This window comes from Malus sylvestris, chromosome 8, assembly GCF_916048215.2.
Source record: "Malus sylvestris chromosome 8, drMalSylv7.2, whole genome shotgun sequence".
Lineage (NCBI taxonomy): Eukaryota > Viridiplantae > Streptophyta > Magnoliopsida > Rosales > Rosaceae > Malus > Malus sylvestris.
In genome coordinates this window covers 14,985,904-15,006,144 of record NC_062267.1, presented here as the reverse complement: position 1 = coordinate 15,006,144, position 20,241 = coordinate 14,985,904, and the positions used below count along the sequence as shown (strand labels likewise).

General features: G+C 34.6%; 1 protein-coding gene and 2 long non-coding RNA genes across 5 annotated transcripts; 1 reads left to right on the top strand and 2 right to left on the bottom strand.

Annotated features, from left to right (window-relative positions):
• Positions 1-4,793: 4,793 nt before the first annotated feature.
• On the bottom strand, positions 4,794-12,299 carry LOC126632963 (uncharacterized). 3 transcript variants are annotated; one of them, XR_007626915.1, is made up of 5 exons: positions 12,037-12,299; positions 11,621-11,954; positions 10,844-10,902; positions 9,784-9,971; positions 4,794-4,850 (listed from the first exon to the last, which is right to left on the bottom strand). It is a non-coding gene; the product is annotated as an uncharacterized LOC126632963 (long non-coding RNA). The 3 variants fall into 3 exon arrangements; XR_007626916.1 differs by having other exon boundaries at positions 4,833-4,850; positions 9,784-10,902; positions 11,621-11,689; positions 11,795-11,954; XR_007626914.1 differs by having other exon boundaries at positions 4,833-4,850; positions 9,784-10,902.
• LOC126632962 (uncharacterized) lies at positions 5,985-8,420 on the top strand. Its single transcript, XM_050303499.1, has 3 exons — positions 5,985-6,314; positions 7,774-7,832; positions 7,915-8,420. Exons 1-3 carry the CDS (start codon positions 6,186-6,188, stop codon positions 8,288-8,290), a joined length of 564 nt encoding a protein of 187 aa, XP_050159456.1. The 5' UTR covers positions 5,985-6,185; the 3' UTR covers positions 8,291-8,420.
• Positions 6,493-7,053, bottom strand: LOC126632964 (uncharacterized). The gene is made up of 2 exons (XR_007626917.1): positions 6,953-7,053; positions 6,493-6,909 (listed from the first exon to the last, which is right to left on the bottom strand). It is a non-coding gene; the product is annotated as an uncharacterized LOC126632964 (long non-coding RNA).
• Positions 12,300-20,241: the final 7,942 nt, after the last annotated feature.

The window sequence follows — 20,241 nt, the reverse complement described above, 5'->3', positions numbered from 1 at the left end:
CAACATTGCACAAACTATTAAGTCTAAAGTTAGACACCGGCCGTTTCCGGATTTCCGCCTTAGGAATAAGAGCTATATTCGTATGATTAATTAATCTTAAACTCGAGCCATTCATAAAGATATCTTTAACCAAGCTTTTGACAGAAGGACCAACAACATCCCAGCACTTTTGGGGAAAAAAGAAAAAAGAAAAAAGCATGAATACCATCAGGCCATGGGGCCTTTAGAGCACCAATGCCATTACTAGCATTCCAAAACTCATCATCACTATCTGGGCGGGCCAGGTAGCAGTTCTGATCAGCAGTGATACATGGTTCAATATTTTAGTGAAACTTGAAATTATAGTATCATTAGAGCCCGGATGGCCAGTAAAACGCAATTTAAAGTCCCACACAAAAACCTATTTGCCAGCAATTACATATAGTCTGCCTGGTAAGTTTGAAAGTTTAATAAATTTCCGTGGTTTTTTATTTTTAAAGGAAAAATTATATATAGAATATACTTTTAATATTAAATTATATATCAAGATAAAACTTTTTAAATATTTCATGGAGAGACAAAAATTAATACATGAGAAAGATGACATCATTAACTTGTTTTTCTGTAAAGTGTAAGTTATGAAAATATCCTTTAGATAAAAGTAGGGCTGGTCCTGAGATTTTTGAGGCCCGGGGCAATACCAAAAAAAGTGCCCTAGTATAACTCCACGTTAGGAAAAAAAAAAATCAATTGTTTTAGTGTTCATATTTGTGCTTGCCGATGTAACTTTTCTTTGATAAAACGATAGCAGGATGTGAGGGATTATGCTAAGCAACAAGATGGGTTGGCCATAATTTGGTATCTAACTTGTAATTTAAAAGACTCAAACCTAAGACCTCTCATTTATAAGTGAAGAAAAAATAGATTTCACATCGAAGCCATAACATTAGTTTGCATTTAGATAAGGGTACACAAATATTTCACCAGCAAAAATCAATTAAGGTATGAAAGGTATTTTGTATAAAACTTATGGTTATCGGATAATTTTGTAATTTGTTGTCCCTTGGGGCCTCAGAAGAATTGTCATATTTTTCTCTCTCTAATTTTTATATATAATGTTATAAACAATGAATGAACCAAAAAAAAATTTATTGAAAAACCAAATACCACATATATGTTAATAAAAATATAACTCATTTTTCTTGGATAAGAAAGAAAAATAACCCTAAACCCTAATATTATATTGAAACAGAACATCATTGCTAAAGAAAAAGGAAAATTAACGAAAAGAGTTTGAAAATTTTGAGTTTTAATGATAAGGATAAAATAAATGGTAAAGTAAATAGTACTAAGATTGACCTTTTAGTGTAAAAATGTGATTTTTCGTTAAAGTTAACAGTACTAAGAGCTTTTCGTTAAAGTTCCCAAAGAAAAGGGCCCTTATTTTGAACTTGGGTGGCTACTATTATTATTATTATTTGCCAAAGGGTGGTAATTAATTGAAAATGAATTTGTAAAAACCACTCTTGTCAAAGGCACATATAGAAATATAGCTGCTTATTTAAACCAAAGATGAAATAAATGAATAAAAAAAAAATAGGCAGATTTGAGTTTCAAACCCGTGTTCCTTTCCATTGCAGGAAAGCAACGAAACACCACTGTAAATGACAACTTATGACAAATATCCAGTTTTATATTTTTATATGCTTACTGGACATAAGTTAACATTATAATAATAGAAATTAATTTTTTTGGTGCCCTCGTTTTTTTGAGGCCCTATGCGGTCGCTCTTGCTGCCCTAGGCTAGGGCTGGGCCTGGATAAAAGTTGAAAATGTGAGTTTTTAACTCGGCTTCCACCACTCTTCTCAAACCAGATCGAAAATGGCAGACCAAGATTCAAGAACCTCGAGAGGCTAACGAAGGTATATAATTGGCAATCAAATCTCCAGATCGAAAATGGTAGACCAAGAAAAAGAGATGGATACTTAAATATAGTCCAAACTTGTCACTTGGTGGCTGACTTTATGAAGCAAATACAAACACATGTTGAATAGGAAGCCACATTCACATTGTCGACAGCAACTTGTTTGCGTTAGTGGCCAAAATTGGTAAAAATCGAATCGGCCACCAAACAGTACTCTCTCTCTTTCTACGATTCCAACATTTCAACCTCACTGCAACTCAATCCACGCCATCAATCTTCAATCACAAATTCATAGCCTAATTCTCGAAGGTACCTTCTCAAATTCCAATTCATTTATAGGGTTTTAATTCCAATTAATTTGAGGATCAAGATTCCCCATCCAATTTTTTAAATTTTCTTTTAGACATTGTGATTGGAGTTAAAATTCGAAGCTCATGGTGCGGATAAAGCCCCTGGCGCTGTTAATTCAGAGCAAGAAGAAGTGCCTGACTCAAATCAATACCACTACCATTCTTATGTGCAATTTAATCATCGCTCTAGTCGCCTTGTCGTTTTTAGCTACTTATCGCTATCGAAGACGGGTTGAACTGATTCTGAAAAAATGATCGAAGACGGGTTGAATTGATTCTGAAAAATGATCGATGACTGATTGAACTGATTTTACAAAATTAGTCGAAGGCGAGTTGGACTGATTCTGCAAAAATGATTAAAAACGGTTGAACTAATTATGCAAAAATGGTCGAGGACGAGTTGAATTGATTATGCAAAAATGGTCGAAGACAAATTGAACTCATTTTGCAAATATAGTTTATGACTAGTTGAACTAATTCTTAAAAAATGGTCGAAGACGGGTTGAATTGATTTTGAAAAGACGGGTTGAATTGATTTTGAAAAAATAGTCGAAGAAGAGTTGGACTGATTCTGTAAAAATGGTTGAAGACAGGTTGGACTGATTCTGCAAAAATGGTTGAAGAGAGGTTGAACTGATTCTGCAAAATGGTCGAGGACGGGTTAAACTGATTCTGCAAAAATAATCGAATATGGGTTAAGCTTATGGCACATATTAATTTTGTTGGAGTTGTGAGCGCTAGGTTCTATTAACAGCCTTAAAGTCGTAGGGGTATGACTGATATTTTAAAACGTTTTCATGTTTTCATATTTTTGGGTTGTGTTTTAGTTGTTTTTATGTTTTTGTCTTTTCTTGACATGTTTAAATACTAGTAGAGTTTCTTGAAATATAATGAAAGTTTTTGTCTTTGTATATAAAGCTCCATTTTTCAAAATGGGTGTAAGAATAAATTTATATATTGAATTATGTTTGTGAGGATAGTTTTTTTGTTTTTTTTGTTTTATTTATTTATTTATTTAATTTGGGACAAACAAGGGACAAAGTTTGTGAGGATATTTTAGGTAGTGCATTTGGATTTAAAGAAATATCGATAGTTTAATTAAAAATAATATGAGTATAAAAAGTAAAATGGTGCAGAAAGAAGTTATGTGAGTTCAAATAAATTTTCCTTATTAATATATGACTTTGTAGCATTTAAGAGATCTTTCAATTTCTCGGGAACACGGCCCGGTACACCAAGAATGATATAATATAAGTGGTTGGATATTTGAAAATAAAAATTTCTTCACTACGTAATAGTATAACACTTAATGTACTGTGCTGACAGTGAAAAATTTCTGGTAGCCTTCTACCTACGTGGACTAACGTGCATTTTTTTTCTTTTTCGAACGAGAACTTAAACAAAAAGCTCCCAATACTGTTCACTTTAACGAAAAACCACATTTTTACACTAAAACGTCAATTCTGGTACTATTCACTTTACCTTTTATTTTGTTCTTATCGTTAAAACTCAAAGTTTTCAAGCTTTTTTCATTAGTTTTCATTTATCGACCATTGAGGGCCTAAGTGCCAAAATGCAACTATATCCTCACACTCTTCAGTTTGAACTATCAATTGAATGGCATAAATCAACAAAAAATAAAGCGGCAGAAACGACATTAGAATCTTCCTAAAATTAAAGGTAAATTGAGATTTAATCCCTTGAACTATCACTCTAGTTGAAATTGACCCCTTAAACTATTTTTTTGGTACTTCAACCCCTTGAACATTTAAAATCAATCAATTAACCCCTTGCTATTAGATTGTGGAATCAATTCTGTCAAATTCAATGGCAAATTAGTCATTCATCATTAATTGTTACTTGTCAGTTATAACCACCAATAAAATTTTAACATATGGACACAAAATAATTTAAAAATATAAAGCATAATGAGTAAACATAAACAACCAAACGTTTACATAACGGACCATTTCACATTATCATTACACATTATTTTGTTTTGTCGTGTCATAATTACATTGTTGGTTATAGTTGACAATAAGAATTGATGAAGGAAAGACTAATTTTCTTTTGAATTTGACGAAATAATGGATGGAATCTACCGACAAAGGGTTAACTGACTTATTTCAAATAGTTTAGGGTGTCAAATCAACTGGAGTAATAGTGCAAGGGGTCAAATGGAAGTTTACCCTAAAACTAAGGCCATCTCCAATCGAAGGGTCCAGAGGGCTAGAAGGCCGAAAATAGCCCGAAAACCGTCTTCAACTGAGGGCTAGGCCAGAGGGCTGTGGAATCTGAGAGGGTCCCACGGAATCGGAGAGGTCTGGCCAGAAAAATGATTTTTCCTGTCCGTTATAATCGACAGGAATGCTTAAGAAAAAAATTCAAATGCAACGGCTAGCTGACGTCAGCTAGCCATCAGCTAGCCATTGCATTTGAATTTTTTTTTTTACAGTTTTATTATTATTTTTTATTTAAATTTTTTTCCTATAACTTCTATTTTTCATATTTTTTTTTAAATTCTATTTTTTCCTATAACTTTTATTTTACAAAATTTGTTTCATATTTTTTTTTAAATTCCATTTTTTTCCTATAACTTCTATTTCACAAAATTTGTTTTATTTTATTTTAAATTCTATTTTTTTCCTATAACTTCTATTTCACAAAATTTGTTTCATATTTTTTTTTAAATTATATTTTTTTCAGCTAGCCGTTGCATTTGAAATTTTTTTTTACAGTTTTATTATTATTTTTTATTCAAAATTTTTTTCCTATAACTTCTATTTTTCATATTTTTTTTAAATTCTACTTTTTTCGTATAACTTTTATTTTACAAAATTTGTTTCATATTTGTTTTTAAATTTCATTTTTTCCTATAACTTCTATTTCACAAAATTTGTTTTATTTTATTTTAAATTCTATAACTTCTTTTTCACAAAATTTGTTTCATATATTTTTTTTAAATTATATTTTTTTTCCTATAACTTCTATTTTACAAAATTTGTTTCATATTTTTTTTTAAATTATATTTTTTTCCTATAACTTCCTAAACCATTATACAACATTAAATTAAATTAAGTAACATGAAACAACATTAAACAATATGAAACAACATTAAATAACATTAACCAACATAAAAATTATACAACATAAAAAAAAACATTTAACAACATGAAGCTTAAACAACATTTTTAAAAACATTTAACAACATAAAACTTAAACGTCTACTCCATACTTCTTAAGCCCAAAGATGTGTAACAAAATCTTGTTGTAGGTACTTTTTTTAAATTTAATTTGTAGTTTTTAAATTTAATTCGTCGTTTTTAAATTTAAGTTGTAGTTTTTAAATATAAGTTTTATTTTTTGAATTTAAGTTGTTGTAGTTTTTAAATTTAAATAATAAATTATGTTTGGCCCTTTGACCCTCGGTTGGAGACGGAAGCAAATATGACTTTGTACTGTTTATTAAAATATTAATATCTTGAAGGACCAGAAGTCTAAAACGAACCATCTGGCCAGCCATCAATTGAAGATGGCCTAAGGGACTAAATAAGTACTTAATCCCAAATACAATGCCCAAGTTAAAACCGATAAGTCAATGAAGGTAATTCTTAAAACTGACAGCACCTTCATTTCAACGAAACACTGTTAAACCACACCCTTCAGATCACATCTAACATCCAAGATCTTATCTTTGCTACATATCCTACGGTCAATAACTCTTCGTCGTTTCTATTGCTGTCAACCTATCTTTTCTGCTACTCCTTCGGGATCCAGGTCCTAGTGGCTACGGTAGCATCAAAATTCTCTACCCAAGTACAATATCCTCAAAACCCTAACTTAAGTCCCCAATTTCCCAAAACCCTAAATTCCCCTCTCCTCAAATTCTTTCTCAATTAGGGTTTTTCTGTCTAGAAACTCGTTTGTGGGCATGGAGATGGACAGCCTCTGCTCAAACGGCTTCGTTTTGGACAGTTTTCTCTGCTCTGTGGTGCAGGCTGTGGTGGCTGAGGCAACCATTGCTGCTGCTGCCAAGTCTCTTGCTTTGTCCTGCTTGATGGTATATTTTCTCTGACTTCACAACTAATTTTGCCTCAATTTTGTGGTCTGAATTGTTTTTAATTAACAATTTTATGTTATTTGCTTAGTTTAGTTGTGTTTGGTTTAGTGCATTGGGGTTTCTCTAAGTAATTTGGGGGTTTTATTTTATCTTATTTTTTAGCTTCAAGAACTATGACGTTCTTCCATATTTTAGATTTTTTTTTTTTACTTTTGCTAATATGTTTGTGGTGATTTTTTTTTTCGCTCCCTGTGGTTTTCTTAGTTTTTACTCTACTTAGGACTATGTGAATTTGTTGAGATGCTTGTCGGTTTCCCCTTTTTTTTCTTTTTTTTTTTTAAATTTTATTTTTTATTATTGTTCGGAATCTTGTACTATACTTTTTTCTCATACATTTTTACAATTGTAAGATTTCTGATGTGCTGTTGTTTTAACTAGTGTTTTTGTCGTTTGTTGAGTATTTTCGTACTGATTCAAACTTGATGTGTGCGGCTATAAAGTATAAACTTGAAAGATGAAAACAAAGAGATTGGAAGAGAGGATTTTTTGTTTAGTTATGTCTGATGTATAGAATTTGAATGCGTTTCCCTGGATCCTGACTTGGTCAGTGTTTAAATTGTTATTACTTGGAAGTAGACTGAATATAATCAACTTGGGGTTCAATTATATGATGGCCTGACCACTTTTACTTTACGATGTCCTCCAGATGAGATACTTCCTGTGCCATAATGATGATGTGCGATGCTAGCCTTTTGTCCTAAATTATATTGAAAATTACCTTGTGTTTCAGGGTTTTTTGGTTGGCGCATGGTTCTTCTTGAACTAGAGTATATTTCTGCTTTAATATTGTTCTTATAAGGTGGAATATGTCGCAGGGACATAGAAAAATGCAGTCTACAACTCAATTTGTCCTCATGGAGGGGAGGAAAAGGATTGTCATTTGCCTTATGTTGGCTTACAATTATAGGACTAGTTTTTTTTTTTTTTTTATTTTATCAAAATTTAACCAGATTGTTCTAGTGGAGGGGAACACTCAAATTTACCTTTCTAGGCCGTAGGTCACGGTCTTGAACAGATAGAGTTGTTGGGGTAGGTTTTAGTTTCCTTCGCTTTTCACGCTGGTGTAAATTGAAATATGAAAGCCTGTGTTATTGGCTTGAGGCATCCTTTATTTCTTCTCTTATCTGAAAATGAAAGTATCAATGATATTTCCATTAATGTATAAAAGTCCAACTCTTCAGACCGGGTAAAATAAGCTATCTTAGTGACCATTTAAGCTAAGTTGATTCTGACCCTGTGTGTCTGTGTAGCATGACTTATCATGAAGCTGCACTGTCGTAATCTAGTTTTGACTTATTGGCTTATTGCTCTTTTTGCTGCTGAGTTGAACCTTTTCAACTTGGTAAGTAAATACTGCTTATTTTAACTTGTATCTCCATTCACACTCTGGTTTTTTCAGATGGGGTCTATGCCAAACACAATCAATGTTTTTCCCAAAAAACCTGAGGCTGTCACAGAGTTAGTGCTCTGACTTAAAATGTCCACCATTTTATCTTTTATTCTTTTGAAGGGGATTTCTGAGGCCAAAATTTCTATGCAGGTTTCGTATTACTGAGCTTTATGTAGTGGGAAAACCTGGTCCTGAGAACACAGATGCAAGTGAAACCGAGGACGAGGATGATGATGATGATGATGCTGGTGATGACCAGGATGAAGATGGTGGCGACGAGGATGATGCCTCTGGGGAAGAGAAGGACGGTAAAGAAAATCCAGAAGACGAGCCCAAGGCGAATGGTGATGGTGTAAGTGAAGAGGATGAGGATGATGATAAAGAAGATGAGGAGGACGATGATGATGATGACGACGACAACGATGATGGTGATGATGGGGAGGAAGAAACTGAAGACGAAGAAGAAGAGGACGAGGAAGACGAGGAGGAAGACCTTCCTCAGCCACCTGCTAAGAGGAGGAAATGAATTTTTTCTCATTGTTCTTTAAACTTGCCGCCTTTTTCTGGTTATCAGGAATTTGGGGTTGTAGGAGTTGAGTAAAATTTAGGTGGCATGTCCACATATGGTAGAAATGTTCACAGTACTTGTTAAGCTTCTTAGTTCTACACTTTTAATACTTCTCTCTCTCTCTCTCTCTATGGATAAGAATTACAACGGTGTTTTGTGAAGTGATTTGTCCGCACTCTTATCTCTTATGCTCGTTTGTTTATGACTTTTGGACAAAGGGCGAATTAGAGGACAATAGTAGACAGAGATGGGCAGGAACCATTTTCCGACGTCCGTTTCATAAATGGATTATTTATTTCTACATGTATTTTATTTGAAACGAAAAGCATCAAAACCTGTAGGGCCTCCCCCTCAATTAGTTCTCAACAACCACGACTAACAGTAAAAGATTAGGCAGCAGAAGCACGGGAGGATCCCAAGATTATGCGGCTTCGAGCACATTTGCAGTTGTTCGTTACAACAATGTTCCATTCCGGCTTGCCTCCTGCCTCTCGCCCGCTCCGGTAAGTGCCGATGTTGGGGTTGTCCAAAGAGCAATCAAATAACCGTACAAATTGAATCAACCAAATAATTGAAAACAAAAAAAAAGAAAAAAAAAGGAAAGACTAATGAAAAGTCCTTAAAAACTTCCATTTAACCATTTGGACAAAAGCTTTCAAAAATACATATACTGTCCTTCAAGGTATTCAGACAGTTTGGTTCCTTATAAAGATATCTGGCATAAATAAATACAGAAGTGATTGCAGCAAGAGAGTTTTTAAACACCCTTCATTTATTGGTAAATATAAAAACACAGAAATACAACATAACGTATTAGAAGCAAAAAGTGCAACAGATCTATTTTAGAGACCTTGAGAGAAGAAAGAGAGTTTTAAGAAATCAATTAGCCATAACCTTAGAAAAATATAGACTGTAGTTTATGATAGATTATCATAATTTAGAAATTAGCGAACAGAAAAAATAAAAATAAAAAATCACCCTAGAGTCACCAAAATAGCTTAATTTGTTATTTTCCATTAAGAAAGCATAATCATATTTTATATAGTGAAGAAAATCCACAAACAAATAGTACTGTAGATCTTATTATTAATTAAGTAGAAAATATAAAACTAGAAAATAATAAGCATAATTATTTATTAGACTAGCTGTTAGAATATTTTAGAAAAATTGCATAAAAACTATTAAGCAAAATTTAGATTATAGTACATCTCAATTTAGAAGATAATAATAAAAATATTTTAAAGGTTTCTTAACAAAAGAGAAATAAAAGAACTTATTAATATTATAAATAGTAAGCCTAATCAAGTAGAACTTAGATCACTAAAAAATTGTTGAACAATTAAAATTAGAAGTACAAAAAATTCAAGTAGTAGAAAAATATTTGAGTGAACAAGTAAATAAGTTACATAATAAAATAGATAGATTATTAATTTAATGACTGATTCTAAAACTGACACACCCCGTTCCGAAGGAGGGCATGCTGGCCGTCACGTGAGAGTGACGTAACCATTTGCACAGTACGGAAGCTTTAAGATACAATTTATAAGTTGATACACCCGAAGGTGAGTCCTAATTTTGTCCAATCTGTCAGAACACCGTCGAATTCCTCGTAGTCACCACACCTTTGTGATTCCTGAACCTGGAGGGGCGCAAAACCAAAATTGAGTGGGTCAGTAAAACAATTCTTTTCCAAATCCAAACATTTCTCAAAACGTTGTAACCCCTCTCCGTAAAACCTGTATACTTTCCCAGAAATGTAAAATATAAATATACATATATATTCTCAAAACTTCATTTTTACTATCTCAACATTTTTCTTTATCAAACATGCCATGCCATGTCTAATTCAACAGTTAAGTATGGATGCATCAACAATAATCATATCAGGTGCAAGAAAGTAATCAACCGGAGGCCCTCTAATAGCCATGTACGGTTGAACCTAGAGCTCAAAATCTATCACTCTCACTCTGCCGGAGTCACCTCTGTGACCTGTCCGGCCTTCTGCACACAAGTTACGCTCTAGTGCTTTCTCATTAATCATCTGTGCACATAATCTAAGGTCACCCACCAGTCGAAATCTCACTAACACTCTTCGACTGGCCCGTCGCACCCACTCCGCGTGGACTGTGCGACCAGCATCTACTTGGATCCAAGGCGAGCGTGCGATGCGGTGAATACTATAAGCACTAAACCATGGTGCAGGATTTGAGCTCAATATACATCAACATCATCATAACAATATTTAAATACTCACCTGATACTCACCTGTGCGTCCGCCGCACCATTCATTCATATGCATCATATCTCAATTTCATACTTTTCATATCATTTCATGCATGGCAATTCGATTCACATTTCTATATACTTTTCATATACTTTCATGCATAGAGTTTCAACTAATATATCTCATATACTTTTATACATTTTCATTTAAAGCATAATTTCATGCATTTTCAATTTCTGGGAAACGGCAAGTATATATGTATACGGAAAACAAAACTGCCCACTCACCTGGAGTTCGCCCTACAACTCCCTAGCAAAATACGCCAAGGCGTCATGACGATCGGCGCCTAAAACAATAATCAATTCCAACCTCAGAATTCATAGTGATAGAATATATAACTTATATAAAATACGTCACTACGTAGTTCGATCCGGAAGATCCACCACTCAGATTTTAAATCCATAACTTCCAGAGGTCCACAATATATCTCTAGGATAACATCCTAAAATTTCATTACCATTCAACGGTCGGATCTTCGTCAATTTCCAAAACTAAGTGACGGTTAACATTTTATTTTATGAACTTACAATTCCAATTCCGGAATATCCGTTACTCGGATTCCCAATCCATAAGTTCCAATAATCCTCAAATATTACGTATTACAACGTATCAAAGTTTGGTGACGATCCAACGGTCGGATCATCAATTCACATTTTCACCTAATGCGAAAACTATAAAACGTTATTCGAACACCTAACCAACAATCCTTAATAACTTTCTCATACGGTGCTCAATTTGGGTATATGAATATACCACATTTATCTACTCGACGTCACGGACGTCGAAATATTTTTAAAATAATTTTGTACTGTAGCACGCGCCCCCACGCGCCAAGGAAGGCACGGGTCCACGCGCCCCCACGCGCACCTTCTTCTTCCTTGGGTCGCCGGACTGGTTTTTCCGGCGGCCGTTTTTCAAATTGCCATAACTTTGTCATTTCTCAACGAAATCAAGTGATGAAAAAACGAAAGTTGTAGCCCTTGAAGAGAAAAAGAGAATGGTACCTTGCACAACACCTAGTTCGCCGTGGTTTGGCCGGAAACTGCCTCGAAAGCCTCGGAGGTCGCCGGAAACTGGGTATTTTTCAAATGAGTATAACTTCTTCAATACTCAACGAAATTGAGTGAAACAAAAAGGAAAGTTGTAGTACTTGACGAGACAAAGAGATTGATACCTACGTCGACTCTTAACTCGCCGGAGATTCGCTGGAAAAAGCCTCGAAAGCTCCGGCCAAACTTTGAACTTGTCGATCTCCGTGTTCTTACGTCCAAAAACTTCCAACGAAGCACTCCGAGCTTCCTTGGGACCTCACTAAGCTCGCTGTGAGCTTGGTTTCACCTAAAACAAAGTCAATTCGAAGATCATGAACAGTGCTCTTCACGGGAACTTTGAAACTAGGGTTTTCCGAAGCAAAACTTACCTGAAATGGATACCATCGTGATCGTGGAGGTTCCAGGAGTTTGATGGTGGTTTTAAATCCGGCGTTGGTATTAGTTTTAGGTGGTTTTGATGGTTGCCTGTGTGTTCGAGAGGGTGAGAGAGAGAGAGTGAGGTCTGAGGAAGAGAGAGAGTATGAAGGACAGTATACGGGAAATGGGGAGGGTTTTGAGGTGTGGGGATCCCACATGTCCAATCCAATCCCAATTTCATAAAATTCCATCATAAAATTTAAGTCTAAGTCTCCACTCTAATTATCAATTTTTTTTTTTTTTTTGGAGCTTAGATATAACGAACGTGAAAATTATACCTTAGTCACGTATTAGGGACATTTCCGTAATTTCATGTCCTCGGAATTAAAAATTCCGGGACGGGCTGTGACAAAAACTAATTGGAAATATATTCAAGCTTTGAAAGAAATTAGTTAGTTAGATAAAGAACTAGTATGTTTAACAAACTTTTTGACGCAAGTAGCCAGTAGTAATATCCCTATTAGAAAAAATAATTTAATTATCCAATTAGTTTTAAATTTAGCTGAAAAATTAAATCAAATTAAAGAACAAATAATAGAAGTTAATCATAACACATCTTTATCACTTCCACCATCTGACACACCCCGTCCCGAAGGAGGGCGTGCTGGCTGTCACGTGAGAGTGACGTAAGCATTTACACAGTTTGGAAGCTTTTAAAATACAATTACTAAAATGGAAACCCCCGAGGGTGAGTCCTACTTTTGTGAATTCTGTCAGAACGCCGCTGGGTTCCTCGTGGCCACCAAAGCTCTGCTAACTTGAACCTGGAAGGGCGCAAAACAAAATTGAGTTGGTCAGCAAAACAAAGCTTTTCGAAAATCTTTCATTTAAAACATTTTTAACCCCTCGCTGTAAAACCTGTATACTTTCCCAGAAAATAGCATATATATAAACATATATATAAGCAAATATCTCAAATCACTATCCTTTAACACTTTTCAGAAAAATATGCCATGCCAAGTGTCCAAAAACATAATATAGATGCATTAATATAAATCAGGTGAAAATAAATCAACCGGAGACCCTGAAGTGGTCCTGTACGGCTGATTCTAAAGCTCAACATCCAATCCAACCGGAGTCACCTCGGTGACCTGTACGGTCCAACTCTGCACGTCACTCGGAACTACATATAGTAGTCTGTACGATGACAGGTGTATAAATACGCTCTAGTGCTTCTCTCATCAATCATCAGCGCGCATAACTAAGGTCACCCACTAGTCGGAATCACATCTAGTGATCTGTACGACTAGCATGTCGGAACCCTCACATGGTCTGTACGACATCCACCTACTTAGATCCAAGACGAGCGTGCGGTGTGGTGAATAATAATATAAGCACTAACACCTAGGGGCAGGTTATGAGCTTTCAATGCAATTCATATAAAATAATTCATTTGAATAATAATAAAACTCACCTGTGCGTCCACCGCGTCAATTCACATATATATATATATACGCATCAATTATAACTCATATCATTCATATCATGCATGCATGGCATTTTAGAAACATACTTTCATTAAAACTCAATTTATGGGAATTTCAATAGTATATAGGTATAAACAGAAAATACTGCCCACTCACCTGGAGTTCGCCCTACAACTCCCTAGCACAATACGCCAAGGCGTCATGACGATCGGCGCCTAAAACAATAATCAAATCCAACCTCAGAATTCATATCGATAGAATATATAACTTATATAAAATACGTCACTACGAAGTTCGATCCGGAAGATCTGCGACTCAGATTTTAAATCCATAACTTCCAGAGGTCCACAATATATCTCTAGGACAACATCCTAAAATTTCATTACCATCCAACGGTCGGATCTCCGTCAATTAACAAAACTAAGTGACGGTTAACATTCTATATTATGGACTTACAACTCCAATTCTGAAAGATCCGCAAATCGGATTCCCAATCCGTAAATTCCTATAATCCTCAAATATTACGTATTATAACGCATCAAAGTTTGGTGACGATCCAACGGTCGGATCGTCAATTCACATTTTCACCTAAATGCGAAAACTATAAAACGTTATTTAAAGCACCTAACCAACAATTCTTAATAACTTCTCATACGGTGCTCAAATTGGGTATATGAATATACCACATTGACCTACTCGACGTCACGGACGTCGAAAAAATTTTTAAATAATTTTTTGATGTGGCACGCGCCCCCACGTGCCAGGGAGAGCACGGGTCCACGCGCGCCCACGCGCACATTCTTCCTCGCGAGCTAGCCGGACTGGTTTTTCCGGTGGCCGGAAAACTGGGAAATTTTCAAATGCTTCGTTCTCCTTCGTTTCTCAACCATTTTCTTCGTATAATATATCAATTTGAAGCCCTCAACATGTAGAATCACAATATACTACTTTTAAGCTTCAAAAACAACTAAATCGCACCGGAAAAATCCAAGCAAAACCGGCCAAACTTAACCCTCGTGATCTCGACGTCCAAATCCTTCCAACGAAGCACTCCGAGCTTCCTTGGGACCTCACTAAGCTCACTATAAGCTTAGAATTCCCTGAAACACAACATATTACGAGTGCATGAACAGTGACCAAAAATGGAGATTCTGGTTTCACGTGATTTCGAGGGTTTCACTTCCTAAAACTAGTACCATTCAACTCAGAACGTCAAAAGGATGAAGAACCATACCTTAATAGCTTCGATCCGTGACGTTTGGAAGGTTTGTGAGTGTGGTCCGTACGTTTGAGGGTGAGAGAGAGAGTGAGTCGAGATGGAGGAGAGAGATGGAGAGAGAGGCACGGGGGAGGAGAGAAGGAGAGAGGTCCTGCGTGGCCCAACCAAAACCAATCCTCACCATCGATTTAATCCCTAATCACAATATTTACAAACTAATAAATTTAATCCAACTTATAAAATTAATCCAAATAACGTCACACCCACGTACCTTAATACCCGCTAAGGGTAAATCCGTCATTTCACATTCCCGTCAAATTTATCTCCGGGACGGGCTGTGACACCATCTTTGTTACAAAAGCTAGAAAATTTAATTTGAAGTACAAATAATCACATTAGAAGATCTAAGATAAACCCTTTTGATAACAAAAAATAAAACTCTTTAGATGAAAAAGAAAAGAAATAGTTAGAGCTAAAGATATTTATCTAAATGTAGAAGAAGCACATGAGTTTATTAGAAGAGGATTTGAGAGAGCACAATAAAATAAATATAATTTGTATCAACTAGGTTTATTTGAAAATAGAAGTAGGATTGTAAGTAGCATCTATCAACATGAAGTTAATTGTACTGATAAAGAAGTTACACTTAATTTACTTAGTAAAGAAGCAATTCATCAATTCAGAAAATCACACTTTAACCAAATTCATATATGAACAATTTCAATAGGAATAGTAAGATTAACTAGAGTGCAAGTAGGCACAAAATTTTTAGTATACATATATGATGATAGATAAGATAATTACCAACAAGTTGCAATAACCACGGTTAAAGTAGACTTAAGTTCAAATTTAGCAGTAATAGATTGTATTCCTAATTATGTTATGACAATTAACGAATTTAGTAAATTTATTAAAGTAAGCATAAGAACAAAAAATTATTATATGAAAGGAGAATATAAGTATTTATGTATTAGTTTAATGTATATTGGAACAATGTCTACTAAATATACTCATAATGTAACATCCCACATCGCCCAGGGGAGTGATCCTTAAATGTATATTTCCATCCTTACCTAGCACAAGGGGAGCTCACTAGCTTCGGGTTCCGTAGGAACTCCAAAGTTAAGTGAGAAGGAGGCCAGAGCACTCCCATGATGGGTGACCCATTGGGAAGTTGCTCATGAGTTTCCAAAAAACAAAACCGTGAGGGAATGGTAAGCCCAAAGCGGACAATATCGTGCTACGATGGTAAACGGGCCCGGGATGTGGTGGACCCGGGTCGGGATGTGACACATAAGCTTAATTTTAAATTTCAAAATTTAGTTTAAACATTTGGTAGTAAGTATGTAAATATGATAGAAGCAAAACCTGTAGATAATAGTTTTTTAGAAGAAATTCAGTCGACATCACCTAATTTACAAGTAGCAAGAAATAGACAATCAGATAGTTTACAAATATATGAAACTAGTACAGGTGAATCAACAATTAAATTAGTAATTATAAGCAATTATAAAATATAGAAAATGATGAGAGTGAAATTGAAAATGACAGTATTCATATGACTTTTGATAATTTAGATATTAATTTTGTTGAGCAAAATTTTGATCATATTATATAGATAAGCTCATAGACTGATAATTTAATGAAGAACAATACTTAGAAAAATATAAGACATATGATATGATTTAGAACTACATAGAATTTCAGATGAAGAGATGAAAAAATTAAGGCTTTTATTATTAGCATCCCACATAATGTTGAATACACCTCACATTAAAATTTAATACCAAATAACTTGTATACCCTAATATGCAATGCAATTTCGACCTCATGAGATTTAAAAAAAAAAAAAAAATTCTAGATACACTCCAAATCACTTTTAACATAAACATCCCAAGAGATGGTTGGATCAAACATTTATTTATTTATTTTTTTCAGTTGGATCAAACAATTTCGACCTCATGCTTGTATCCTTAGATGAGCAAAGAATACCAAGTTTGCAGCGGCTATACCAGGTCAGTTGGACAACTATATTGTTTGCTGCATTTTCATTTGATGACATTGTCACTATCTCGAATCTCCAAAGCTTTCATCACCATACTGAAAACTGGTTTTATTTGTACACAGTATGTAGCTCTCCGAACGCGTGTCAAGCTGAAGAAGTAATACATTTCGTTTAAGAGCTGCATGCCGAATTCAGTCATTCAACTGCCACCAGTATTCAAATTTCGAAGTCTCTTGTTCTAGACTCAAGCAAAAAAACCTGGACACCTCTGCTGCTAAGAATATAATCACAAGAAGACTGCTGTTAGAAATGGACACCTCCATTGCTAAGAATCAGGGCCGGTTTATAGATTTTTGAAGCCAGGGGCGAAGCCAAAAAATGTGCCCTCACTTCATATAAAAAAATTATTTGTTTTTACAGTTAAGACATTGATAAAATTATATTTAGAAAAGCATTTCAAACTCAATAATTTAGAAACATGGAAAAACTAATTTATTTTGTATCCAGAGAAGGAAACCAAAAAACTTCATGCTTATAAGTAGATAGATTATGAGTTTTGTTTTCCATCTGAACTTTTAAAGTGTTTTTGTATAAATCATGAGGTGTTTTTTTCTTATTTACTAACCTTGTCAATATAAGACTAAAAAAAATAATGATATTTTTGAGTCTTTAGGGATATGTATAATTAATGAAAGGGCACCAAAATTAACCTTTGGATGACACGTCATTTGATCTAAAAATTTAGTCTATGCATTACCCTTTGTTGAATATTAGACTTGAATTGGAACGAATGTTTAAAAATAGCAACTCACATAGTTACTAGCTAGTAATTAAAAATAAATTAACAACCAAACAAAAATTCGTAAAAATTGAAAAAAAATTAACATGCACATAGCATTTCTAACTTAGGACCTCTCGCTAATTTTAAATACAAAAACCATTATTTCTAATTAAACTTCTAATCATTTAGCCAAATTTTATAAATTTATACTGTTATGGAAAGAAATTTGTAAAAATTGGAATTTAAATAAGCAAACAGGTGTTTTGAACCCAAGACCTCCTCATTAATTTCAAACAACAAAATCGCTTGTTCTAATAAAATTTCTTTGTCATTAAACCAAATTATATAAATTTATACTCTTATGAAAATGTATATAAATATGTCACACTAATGATTTTGGTGCCCCTAATTTTTTTGGGCCCCTGACTGTCGCCCTGCCCGCACTGGGCTTGGGTCGGCCCTGCTAAGAATATAATAACCGGCTAAGCTGTGCACCTTATATAACCCAAAAAAAAAAAAAAAAACTCATTTCGAGTATATGGATTTTCTTCCAATGATTCAAGAAGGCATCGATCCAATTTTCTACATACACCTCACATTCTTCTTTAACCTAATTTTATTGTTGTGATTACAGAAGTAAAATATAAAAATAAAACTATAAAAATATGTACATGCACCTAAGATGTGAAGTGTGAGGTGTATGTAGAAAATATGGGGTGTATATTAAGAGTGTAGGGTGTGAGGGTATAATGGGAAACTATGTGGGGTGCATTACTATAAACTTTGAATAGAAAAGCAAATGTAGGGTGTATCCAACAATATATGAGGTGTTAATAAAACAAGCAAAAAATTAATTTTAAAAATAGAAGTAGAACATATTTTAGGATCAAAAGAATACAATAATTTACTAGAAGTAAAAATAGAATGTAATCCACCAGAAGAAAGCAGTATATCAGGAGTAGAAAATAATCCAAGCTACACAGCTAGAACAGATCAACAATTCTTACGACAAACAAATGAACAATATAATGAGCAAGCATGAGTAGATTATATAGATGAAAAAAATGATGAGATCACCTAGAAAAAATAGGACACCAAACTTGAGAGGGTTATAACAAATTAATATAGTAGGTAATATGTTTAACTTAGATAATGTAGATCCACACAATTGAGAGAAAACAATTGAAAGGTGGAAAAAAGGTTGAGTACATGCAACATTAATGTTATATTTTAGTAATTCACAAAATATGTTAGATTATTTTGAGCATACTTTAGATGGTTTAGATTTTTATTATTTTCAATCATGGAAAATTCAAAATCCAGAACATCATTAGGTAGTTAAAACACATTTTAATATGGATGGTTTTATTACTTTAATCAAACAAGAATTTTTAGATCATAATAGATTAGATGACAGAAGTGAACAAGAACAAATAAGAGCTATTAGAAATTTAGAACAATTACAAATTTTGATTTACAGTACATAGCTAAATATTACTCAGATTTCTTTAAATATTTAGGAAGAATAGGTAGAATGAGTGATATTAATTTATTAGATACTTATATGATAAAAATAAAAGGATCAACAAGAGAAAAGATTTGGAATGAATGACAAAAGCATCCAAAGAAAAATGATATTGCAATAGGACCTAGAATTCAACATGTATATGATATACTTAGACAAGAGTGTAGCCAAATAAAAGAAAAAGACAAATTAGGAAGCAATTTTATATGAGTTGTAAAAATAAAGATTTACCATAATAGTATGAATGTCATACAAAAAATAAGCATAAGAAAATGTACAAAAAGAAATATAAGTCATAGTAACCCTATAAACAACATAAAAATTTCAACATAAGACCTTCAGGAAAATATAGAAAGTGAAAATATATTCCAAAACTATAACATCCCACATCACCCAGGGGAGTGATCCTTAAATGTATATTCCCATCCCTACCTAGCACGAGGCCTTTTGGGAGCTCACTGGCTTTGGGTTCCATCGTAACTCCGAAGTTAAGTGAGTAGCGTATGAGAGCACTCCCATGATGGGTGACCCACTGGGAAGTTCTCGTGTGAGTTCCCAGAAACAAAATCGTGAGGGTGTAGTAGGGGCCCAAAGCGGACAATATCGTGCTACGGTGGTGGAGCGAGCCCGGAAAGTGGTCCGCCCCGGGCCGGGATGTGACAATTTGGTATCAGAGTCTAACCCTGGCCATGGTGTGCCGACGAGGACGTCGGGCCCCTAAGGGGGGTGGATTGTAACATCCCACATCACCTAGGGGAGTTATCCTTAAATGTATATTCCCATCCCTACCTAGCACGAGGTCTTTTGGGAGCTCACTGGCTTTGGGTTCCATTGGAACTCCAAAGTTAAGCGAGTAGTGCACGAGAGCACTTCCATGATGGGTGACCCACTAGGAAGTTCTCGTGTGAGTTCCCAGAAACAAAACCGTGAGGGTGTAGTCGGGGCCCAAAGCGGACAATATCGTGCTACGGTGGTGGAGCGGGCCCGGGAAATGGTCCGTCCCGGGCCGGGATGTGACAAAAACAATTTAGGAAAAGAAGTAATAACCCATGGATTAGAAAATATAAAGCACCAAAAGATAAAAGTAGTAAATGTTACCTATGTGGGGAAGTAGGACACATTAGGTCAAAATGTCATAAGTTAGGTAAACAACCGAGAGATAAGAGACGTTCAAATTAGAAGAAGATGAAGATATTCAG

Bases quoted from the DNA above. Each gene is read 5' to 3' on its own strand.
- LOC126632962 (XM_050303499.1), top strand. From the start codon at position 6,186: ATGGAGATGGACAGCCTCTGCTCAAACGGCTTCGTTTTGGACAGTTTT. The intron at 6,315-7,773 runs GTATATTTTCTC...TGGTTTTTTCAG, and splicing joins TTGCTTTGTCCTGCTTGATG to ATGGGGTCTATGCCAAACAC. The intron at 7,833-7,914 runs GTTAGTGCTCTG...ATTTCTATGCAG, and splicing joins AAACCTGAGGCTGTCACAGA to GTTTCGTATTACTGAGCTTT.